The 11,080-nt window shown below is 36.2% G+C and overlaps 1 protein-coding gene across 3 annotated transcripts in view; it reads left to right on the forward strand.

Moving 5' to 3' along the window:
* The window catches only part of USP34 (ubiquitin specific peptidase 34), a 322,401-nt gene that overhangs the window by 300,785 nt on the left and 10,536 nt on the right, over window positions 1–11,080 (forward strand). For 2 of the 3 annotated variants that reach the window (XM_069069034.1, XM_069069035.1), the window contains exons 70-75: window positions 3,305–3,383; window positions 4,319–4,445; window positions 5,217–5,324; window positions 6,169–6,273; window positions 6,387–6,511; window positions 7,650–7,773. In XM_069069034.1, the coding sequence (XP_068925135.1) occupies window positions 3,305–3,383; window positions 4,319–4,445; window positions 5,217–5,324; window positions 6,169–6,273; window positions 6,387–6,511; window positions 7,650–7,773 (668 nt within the window). The remainder of the gene's footprint in view (window positions 1–3,304; window positions 3,384–4,318; window positions 4,446–5,216; window positions 5,325–6,168; window positions 6,274–6,386; window positions 6,512–7,649; window positions 7,774–11,080) is intronic. The other variant, XM_069069036.1, reaches the window with a different exon arrangement.

Genomic DNA, 11,080 nt, shown 5'->3' on the forward strand with positions numbered 1-11,080 from the left:
ATATACACATACACTCACATATGTATTCATATACCCTCCTATATAAACATGTATGTATACATACATACATAAACACATGTATACATATGTACATGCATATACACATACATTTCTATTCCCTTCAACTATTCTCAAGCTGAGAAAAGTTTCATAAGTTACAATTATCGTTTTTCCATGTAGGAATGTAAATAGTTCAGTTTTGATAAATTCCTTATGATTTCGTTTACCTTCTCATGCTTCTCTTGCTTCTTGTATCTGAATGTCAGATTTTCTCTTCAACTCTGGTTTTTTCATCAAGAATGTTTGAAAGTCCTCTATTCCATTGAATGACCATATTTTCCCCTGAAACATGATACTCAGTTTTGCTGGGTAGGTGATCCTTGGTTTTAATCCCAGCTCCTTTGCCCTGCGGAATATCATATTCCAAGCCCTTCAATGCCTCAGTGTAGTAGCTGCCAGATCCTGTGTTATCCTGATTGTGTTTCCACAATATTCAAATTGTTTCTTCTTGGCTGTTTGTAATATATTCTCCTTGATCTTGGAACTCCAGAACCTGGCTATAATATTCCTAGGAGTTTTCTTTTGGGGATCTTTTTCAAAAGGTGATTGGTGAATTCTTTCAACCTCTGTTTTGCCCTCTGGTTCTAAAACATCAGGGCAAATTTCCTTGAGAATTTCTTGAAGGATGATTTCTAGGTTATTTTTTTGATCATGGCTTTCAGGTAGTCCAATAATTTTTAAATTATCTCTCCTGTATCTATTTTCCAGGTCAGTGGTTTTCCCCGTGAGATATTTCACATTGCCTTCTATTTTTTCATTTGTTTGGATCTGTTTAATAGTATCTTGATTTCTCATAACATTACTAGCTTCCATTTGCTCCAGTCTAATTCTGAAGGAAAGATTGTCTTCAGTGAGCTTTTGAGATTTTTTTCCATCTGACAGATTTGGCTTTTTAAGGCCTTCTCCTCATCTATTAAAATTTACTTGGTTTCATTGTTTATGGAGTTAATTTTCTGTTTAGTGTCTTTTGATTCTTTTTTTTTTTTTAAAGCAATTGGGATTAAGTAACTTGCTCAAAGTTACACGGCCAGTTATTTCTGGGTGTGGTGCTAAGTATCAGAGCCCAGATTCGATCCCAGGTCATCCTGACTCTGGGGCCGATGCTCTTACTAATTGTGCCACCTGGCCTCCCCCTCCTCGTTGATTTTTTTGAGCCTCTTTTGCCATTTGAGTTAGTCTGTTTTTTAAGTTGTTATTTTCTTCAGTCAGGTTGTTACTCTCATTTTATAATTTTCTTGCATCATTCTCATTTCTCTTCCCAATTGTTCCTCCACTTCTCTTACTTGGTTTTCAGAATCCTTCTTAAGCTCCTCTGTGGCCTGTAAGTAGCTTATTCTTTTCTTGGAAGATTCTGGTGCAGGAGTTCTGACTTCTCTGTCTTCCTCCTGCTCCATGCTTTGATCCTTTTTGTTCCCAAAAAAGGAATCCAAAGTCAGACCACTGTGTTTGCCTTGCTTCCCTCGCTTCCTCATGTTGCCACTCAATTACTTGACTTTTGAACTTTTTGCCACAGTAGAATTCTGCTACCAGAGTGGGGAGCTTTGTCCCAAATTTCTAGGGTTTTCGCAGTCACTGGAGCTATTAGTTGGGTGCCCTCTCTATAGCCTCCACATGCTCTGGCAAACTGGTCACACACACCAGGACCTCCACCCTAGACTGCAGTCAAAATCCAAGCAGGTTAAAGCAAAAGGTGTTACCCCTCAGACTGGTCACTTGGTCCCCCTACAATCTGCAGACCAGGAGCTCTGAAGAAGCCACGGGGCGGCTTCACAACCCCCCAGGGGGTAAAGTCCTCCCGAACTCCAGGTTCACAAAGTCCACACTGCACTGACCTCTCACTTTGTCCTTAGCATCTATAGGTTGATAATTCTAGAAACCGCCAAGCTGCTGGTGATCTGAAGTCCCTCCAGCTGGTGGCTGGTTGCAGCCTCCCTGTGGCTAAAAGCTTGGGCTCGAGTGTGGCTGGGCTCATCTCCCAACACGCTATGCTGGCCACTTCCTACTGGGCTGTCCTCAGCGGGAGGTTAGCTTCTCTGTGTCATTTGTGGATTCTGTAGCTCCAAAGTTTGTTCAGAGTTACCTTTGAATTGGAAGAGGTGAAAGTGGGAGTCACACGGAAGTCCTGTTTCTACTCTGCCATCTTGATTCTGCCCCCTGTAATAGACTTTTAAATATTTTATTTACCTCTCAAAAGAGAATTAATGCTACATTTCTCTTTATTTGAATTAGCAGTACACATAAACAACATTAAGTATGCAGGTACCAAGTATTGTATAGATATTTTTGTCATTACTATTTGAAAGCTATTTACCAATATTTGCAGTTATTAGGGATTTTCTCTTTAACCATTGTTAACTATAAAAATCCTTAGATATCCTCAAGAACTATGTGTTTAGTTTCAGGTACACTTTGTTCTCTTCTCAAATGGGTTAAGGAAAGAGCAGCCCTCACCATCAAAAGTGGTTGCAACGAGAAAAACACCAGAGGCAGAGGCCAGTCCTGTGATTTGTACGTGGAAAAATGGATGCCTGAAAAGAGTCCCTGTGGATTTACACTTTCAAGAGCCCCTAGCTCCTCAGCATTCATCTTCTCTCCTCTATATAAGTCCATATATCTCCCTGGAACTCTAGGTTCCTCATCTGCCTACTTCCCTGTTCTCAGCTTGAGGTCATAAGGATATGGAGGTTGAAGTATTTCTAACCATGCCACCAAGACGATATTCAACAAAGAATATGTTCCTTGACATCCAGTTTGGATTCTGTATCTGTATTTTTCCTGTAGAAACACTGACAGTTTAATTCTGTAGTGCTATTTTTAGTTACTAAGAAATTAGTTATTAATTACTTTAATCATCTAAAGCAAAATACTAAGTGGTTTAAATAGGCTTTGTAGTAAGAAGCTTATTTAACTTTGTTTCTATAGGAAAACCAATTCAGAATTGCCAGGGAACTTTTGGAATACAACTTATCCATACATTTGGTTTTGCCTCTATGGTTTTTTTTTTTCATAGTGCTTGACAGGCTTCATTTTTATTCTCATTTAACCTTCCTACAATTCTTGCAAAAGAATATTAATTTTCTGTAGGTGTAGAATTTGAAATAAAATGATTATTTACTTAAGGTCAACATTGTGAATCTAGGAGGAGAATCCAGCTAAATAATCTTAAATTGAAAGTTTAGTACTTTGTTAAAAGAAATGAAAAGTCTCAAAAAGTTTTTTAAAAATATGTTTTCTATTCCTCCAGTGCCTTCAGAATACTATTAGAATCTGATGAAGATAGACTTCTTGTTATATTTAATCGAGGATTAATCCTGATGACAGAGGTATACATATATGTATGAATATGTATGTGTGCATATAGATGACATTTTACTAAAAACAAAGAGTTATTATCAACTTTCCTAGTTTGAAAATATGCATTTTATGTTTTTATAGGAGAAATTGTATTGTTAGGTAATAATTGTTTAATTGATTAACCTGTGAATCCTGATTTTTTTATAGATATAATTAGATAATTATGACTATTTTAATGGGCTTTTTTTACTTTAAAGTAGTTTGATTTTTATTTAGTTTTAATTTTAAATATTTTAAAATGCATTTTAATCAGTTTATGAATACTTATAAAAGTGATTTTTATCTCATTATTCCAATTTTTTTCCCCTAGAACAAACTTGTTAATAGAGTGGGTATAATTATTGCTCCATTTATAGATGAGTAATATATACAAAGGGTTTGATTTTCCTTACCTATAATGCATGTTAAGTCTTTTTATATTATAGAAGATCAGAACTGTGGGTTAGGATCATCACAGATTACAGTGGAAGGATACTTCTGTTAGAACAGAGAGGAAAAAATGAAATAAGACATAAAAACAGTAAACTAAGAGTTAAAAACTAATAAGCCAGAGTTTAAAAGTTAACTAAGTGGAGGGAAACATTCCTATCTTTTTAGACTTTAGTCACTACTCTCCTATTTTAGGAACTTTGGACAGCCTGGTCTGCATCTTCTTCACAGCTATTAGAATGTTAAATCCCACTTTCCATTCTTTTTACTTGCTCCCCTACTGTTGCCCCTTTGTAGTCCCCTAAAGAAAAGAAAGAAGCATTTACTTATGAAATATACAGGATTAGACATGAATATTGATTTTTTTTTCCTGAGCATCCCTCAGAGCAAATGCATTCTTCTGTGGATCACTAAGATAAATAAAGAAACTATAATAGCGCCATAAAATAAAGACATTGTTTTCCATTCTCTATAGTCATTCAACACATTACATATGATGTATCATGAAGCTACCGCATGCCATGTGACTGGAGACTTAGTAGAACTTCTGTCCATATTCCTTTCAGTTCTGAAGTCTACACGCCCTTATCTTCAGAGAAAAGGTTTGGTTATTATTGTCTGTTTTCACTTAGTTAATTTCATAAATGAAAGAAAATAGGCTGATTAGACTTTATGTAACTTCACTACTTCCAGAAGAAGTGGGAACAAAAAAGACATAGTCATGTCATGTAATGTCAGCCAGGAATTAAGTTAGAATTATCTCCTTGGATTGTTTGTTCTCTCCTTCCTCACAGGAAGGAGGATACCACTTTTTTTTTCATAAAGTCATAAACAGTTGGTGACTCTTCTGTCTAATTTACCAGCTGGCATAGATTTTTTTCTGACTGTAAGAAAAATCACTATCAGAATAGTTTTACTTCTTCTCCATGTATGTAATTTAAGCATTATGTTTCCTAGAAGATGACATTAATGAGATTTACCACTAAAGCATGGATTAAAAGAAATGCATTAGGGGTGGCTAGGTGGCGCAGTGAGTAGAGTGCTGGCCCTGGAGTCAGGAGGACCTGAGTTTGGATCCAGCCTCAGACACTTAATACACACAAACAAACAAAAAAAAAAACCTAGCTGGGTGACCTTGGGCAAGTTACTTAAACCCAATTGCCTTCCAAAAAGAAAAAAAAAGGCATTAAATTTTAAGTTTGACATCCGTAGACATCTCAAAAAAAGTATTAAGCATATCTCTTCAGAAGATGTTCCTGGAATTCATTTGAAAATGTTCAGGGTTAGCATTTTATTTTCAAAAGAAAAAGATTGTCAGAAAGTTATGTTGTTTTTTATTTCATGGTATTTTGGTGTATGTTTTGTGTTTACAGATGTGAAACAAGCATTAATTCAGTGGCAGGAACGAATTGAATTTGCTCATAAGCTCTTAACTCTGCTTAATTCATATAGTCCTCCAGAACTTAGAAATGCATGCATAGGTAAGTTACCCGAAAGGGTATCTGTGTGCTAAAAACAGTGAAGAGAATATTTCTTTGTATGTTACTATTCATGTAGTAGTATTTCAGATGGTATCAGATTAGTTCAGTTTAGTGATTAACCATTTTTTAAATTTATTATTGTGCATTTAAGAATACCACTGACCTGGGAACTCTAAATTCTAATGTTTGGTCAGTTACTAAGTCATTTGACCTTGAACTTTGTCTATATTATGGACAGACTTTCCTAGAAGGCCCTTGCCCACAGTCTTTTGGAATAGCCTGTAATTTTTACATGCTTTCAATGGCAGTAAAAGATAGCAGTAACTCTCACACCCCAAGGTACTTAACTCTTCCTGGCATCATGGAATTTATTCAGACCATTTTTTGGAAGTTTTCCAACCCACCTAGAATCCTAAAACACAAGAAGAGGTTAGGATTATCTCTTTTAGTTCAAAAAACTTTTCTACATAAGATTTCTTTCTCAAACCTGAGGTTCCTGACTTAAAGCCCCACATCTCTGAAGTTTACATAGAGTCATTAACATGTTTCAGATGTTTTCCTTATTGTAGTTTCCTATTTGAGACTTACTGTTTGACCAGAGTAGAAGCAATAGAGGTAGGTACAAAGAAACTGTTCGTTACTGTTAGGTTTTGTTGTGCCTAACAGCTATGCTAATCCAGGACTTTATTGTACCCCAAAAAGGTTTGTCTCAATACCAGGAATGAATAGTTTCTTTTCCCATCATCTTTGACTTCTTTAGTTATTAAGTCTAGTTTGGGAATTCATAAATTTAAAGACAACTAAATGTGACTTTCTGATGCCCAAAATGAATTTTTATTTTCAGATGTCCTTAAGGAACTTGTGCTTCTGAGTCCTCATGATTTCCTGCATACTCTAGTTCCATTTCTACAGCACAACCATTGCACATATCACCACAGTAATATCCCAAGTATGTACATATATAGCATGATATCCTATTGTTTGGCATTGGATCTTTTTGGACACTTAAAACTAGTAAGTTTCATATTTTCTATATATCCTTTTCTATTCTTCTTTTCCTAGTGTCGCTTGGACCTTATTTCCCATGTCGAGAAAATCTCAAACTAATGGGAGGGAAAAGCAATATCCGTCCACCACGTCCTGAACTCAATATGTGCCTCTTGCCCACAATGGTGGAAACCAGCAAGGTATGTTGGAATGCAGGAAAAATATGTTCTTCTAGATCAAGAGTTTTCACATTGTCCCCTTTGGAAGCGTCATTTCAATTGAACTGATATTTATTGAGCTCCTACTATGTACAAGGCACTGTGCTGGGCACTGCAGAGTATCCAAAGATAAGCAACACAACAGTCTCTGGCTTAAATGGGCATATGTTAGATTGAAATACTCATTTTTGTGCATTTTAAGTAAATAAGATACATTTGCATTGTTTTCCTTTTAGTGCTACGAAGTAAGGTGCATAAGTGGTTGATTTTGAAAGTAGAAGAAACATTTTCAGCATGCTTCATGTGCATCGATAGCTCAACTATGATTGTGGGCTGTGGTTCTTAAACCCAAAATATTTAGCAGGTTATTATCACCTTTCTCAGTAAACAACCTTTTCAGCAATTAACTTATGTCACTGTATACTGAATGATATCCTAGTGGCCTGAGAAGAATTTAATATGGTTGATTGATATAATCACTATTATTACTCTTTTTCTGGTCCCTGCCCTCAGGATATATTTTATATGTATATGTATATATGTATACATATACATACATACATACACACACACACATACATACATACTGAAAGTTAAAACAGAGGATCTAAACACATTCCATGCATGCTTCTCTTCCTGCCCAATTCTACTTGTTATTTGATTTTTCCTCCTTTACCTCTCCATACCCATGCTTTCCCCCCTTTTATCTTTGGAGTCTAGCTATGATAGAGAAGTTGTTATGGGATCTAGTTTATAAATTGAATAGTGGCTGCCATATAAATATTTGTAAATAACTCTTCAAAAAGTTAATTGAATTCTTCTATTGATTTTTTATACATAGGTAACTAAAGTGACAGGTTTAGTGACCATAAATAAATTTTACTTAATATTTAGTATATAGGAAAGAATAGGTACTTGTAAATGACAAGGCCACACTGCTCACTAAAAATAAGCTAGAACTAACTATTGTCTTAACACAGTGTCAGTGGAATTTGGGGATTTTTACCAAGTTATAATTTATATCATTAATAATATCAGTGAACTTGTTACTTTAGCCACATACTGTCTTCCATTTATTATACAATTTAAGTGCAACCATTTTATCATCTTTAACCTTCAGGGCAAAGATGACGTTTATGATCGTATGCTGCTAGACTACTTCTTTTCTTATCATCAGTTCATCCATCTATTATGCCGAGTTGCAATCAACTGTGAAAAATTTACTGAAACATTAGTTAAGCTGAGTAAGTATGCAAGATGAGCTGTAAATTCCACTGAATGATTTAAAATGCAAGCCGTCCAGGAAGGGGAGCAAGAAACAAAAAAATCCCAACCCTTTGTTTTGTTTTGTTTTTACAAAAACAGTAATTACAATTAAAATTTTGGGGAAATTTTTCCATTTTTGCTAAGGAAACACCAGCTTTTTTTTTTTCCATGTTCTTCTCTAAGGTAACTCTCAAGGTTATGTAAAGTTGACCTTAAAACAAAAGGAGTAAAGCTTTGTAAAACAGCAGACCTATGCTTCTTCCAATCATCTCAGTCCATAGGAGCCTAAGACTAGCCCCATCACTGCCAAGTATTAGAGAAAGCTGCCCAGTTTATAAGTAACTTTTAAATCAACTTAAACTGCTTTTCTCTGTTACCTCCCCAGCCCTACTTTTTGTGGGTGAGAAAGTAGACAGAGAAATACAGCAAGTGCTAGGTAGCTATGACTTGGAGATGTCACTACCAAGAGTAGGTAGGATTGGTTCCTTAGGGTGAAATAAAAGTGGAGTTGGTTGGAAGATTTCTTATAATTCAGGAAGTGGTAAAATGGAAGAATTATGAATATGGAAGAACATGCATGAAAAAAAAAACAGGTAATTGCTAGTAAGATTTTTTTTTCAAAGATATTATTCTAGCCAGTCATTTTATTAGGTGACTATTCCCCCCAGTATTTGATATCTTTAAAAGCCTTTAGTCATGCCCAAAGCTTCCCCAGTTGTGTGATCTGCTCAGGGGACATGGTAACTCTTGCCAGGAGCTAATGTACTCTTGGAGAAACTGTCTGGTTAGTAAGAAATCATAGTTTCTCCAAAGATGGAATTGGGTTGTCCCTATCAGCTGTTACATTTAGGTGGTAATGGAAATGGAACACTATAGGTTTGGGTAGTGAAATTTAACTGAGAATAGCCTTTCTAGGCCTGTAAGGCCCAATTTAAATTCCCATTGGTAAGCTAGGTGTAGATAAGATAGTGGGAAATACCTAGAAACAGTAGCCTTGGTCTCTTGAGTAAATGAACCTTAAGAAAGGAAACAAACAAACCAGTCCACTTATGTCAAAAGGAAATACAGGACAGTAGAATTAATTTTATACTTAGATTCAGAGAATGTGGGTTCAAATTCTGATTGCCTCTTAGAACCTATGTGACTTTGGGCCAACCACGTATTTATAGAATAGTTTCCTATTCTATAAATGAGGGGTTTGAATTAGCTCACATATTCCTTGATCCTAAGATGAAATGCAGTCCTGTCAACCAGATAGACTGGTTCTTGGAAATAAATTTACCCATAGACTTTATACCAAAAGTCACAAATGCCTATTAACATTGCTCAACAGCCTTGAACCTTTCTAAATGTATACCTAAAAATTCATTTAACTGGAGATTTTGAATAGAACTTTAAGTTGGATACCCTCCCTGACCAAAGCAATTGATACTAGAAGAGGGCTAAGGTTCACACTAATGGCCTTTTGGGAGAGCTGGTGGAGATTTTTAATTTGAGAGGAGCCCCATCAACATGCAAGAATTTGGTAGCAGTTTTCCCTACCTTATAGAATGCTGAAGTTGAAGTAGTAGTGGGATGACTTTGATTAGTTGGGCCTTGAATTTGGATAATCCATTGAACAAGATTTAAGGACATTCGAGCTATCCTAGTCAAATGAGTTAATGTCTGAAGACATGCACTCACTTGCAAAACACCTCCATATTTGTGGATGCCTTTCTGGTGGTGGGTACATAAACATCCAGTAAAATGTTCCACCTCTAGAAGCAGAAAGAATCTTCAGTTCAGGATGATAAATTTGACCTGAACAAGAAGGTTTAATTTGGTCTGTAGGTATGGGAATACCATATAATCCAAGGCTTGACAGGTCTGAGTATATTGTTAATGATTTCATTTGAAGGACCTTTCAGGTAGGATGCTTATTATTACCTCAAATCGGAAAAGTCTGTCATTAGTAGCCAATGTTTCTAGAAGCAACTATACACCAACCCTCAGATTCTGGGACTCTTTACATAGGTCATCTCCTAAATAACTCGGGAATCTGCTATTTGTCTATCTACTCTAAATGTGATATCCTGTTTTCAGAATCTTTTCTGAGTACTCAGCATTAGATTTCATTGGTTTCATAGTAGAAGGGAAACAAAGAAATGAATGTCTCTTTGAGCATTGATGAACTTGGCTACCTTGTTTGATAGAATGAGGGATTTTTGTCTTTAGTAGAGAATTTATTGCTCTCATTTCAGAGAGCTTACAATATTTAGATCATGTTATGGGGAATAGCATCCAATATAGATACCATGATATATAAAATGAAGTATTTAGGGATGAAATCTAAACCAGTGACAACCTGGCTGAGTCTCATACTTCTAGGTCAGGTAGCTCCACCTAGTAGTTGAAGTCAGTATGTAATCCTGCCTCCTCTTGCTTATAGTAAGCAGTCGTCTTTATAAGGAAAGATATACAGTCCTCATCAGTAGAATTACTTTAGCTATTGCTAATCCACTGATCCCAGGAACAAACCAAAATGCTAACTTGTCCCACAATGTCGAGTACAACTTTTGAGCATAAACAGTTTTAGAGGAACATGTCCTCTCAATCATGAGAACACTAATTTTAAATGTTCCTTAAGACCTAAGAGAAGAGACCTTCTGTATTACTGATTTTGTTTTGGTAGATTCCAAGGGGAAAAGAGACTAAACTACCATAAATTTTGTTGTGAGTTATATGGCTTGACTGCACATTAAGAAGATTTTGTCTCAGTGGCTTCCAGATTTTCTGTGGCACAGAAATGACGGGGCTAAAGACAGTGGTTGGTGTATGTATATAGTGAGTTCTTAGTCTGATGAATTATTACTGTATGAGTATGTATATGTATCTAGGGACACCCAGCTTGTCAATGGGGGTAGGTAGGAAAAGCATAGCTTCTGGCTTTTGTCAAATGGGGAGCCTCTGTTAAAGTTCAACTTTGATTCTTCATCATGCTGTGGAAATGACCCTAGAGTCTGTGCCATTGTAATCTCAGACCCAGTGACAGACTTCTGTGTCTGAGGATCACAAGCTGAACTGCAAATAAATGGCTTCTTTTTTGGAGGGAAGGGAGGGATTAGATCAACTCAGTAAGAACATTTACTAAGTTTTGGAGGAGCTTACAACCTCAGTTAATGGAGGTCTTATACCATCTGAACCATCAGTGTAGAAATTTAAAGACTGAAGCTAGAAGTCCTTGTTCCCTCCACTCTAGTCTCTCTCTCTCTCTCTCTCTCTCTCTCTCTCTCTCTCTCTCTCTCT

This window comes from Petaurus breviceps, unplaced genomic scaffold, assembly GCF_028583685.1.
Source record: "Petaurus breviceps papuanus isolate PSGF00001 unplaced genomic scaffold, PetGlider_PUasm1.0 90775, whole genome shotgun sequence".
NCBI classification, from domain to species: Eukaryota; Metazoa; Chordata; class Mammalia; order Diprotodontia; family Petauridae; genus Petaurus; species Petaurus breviceps.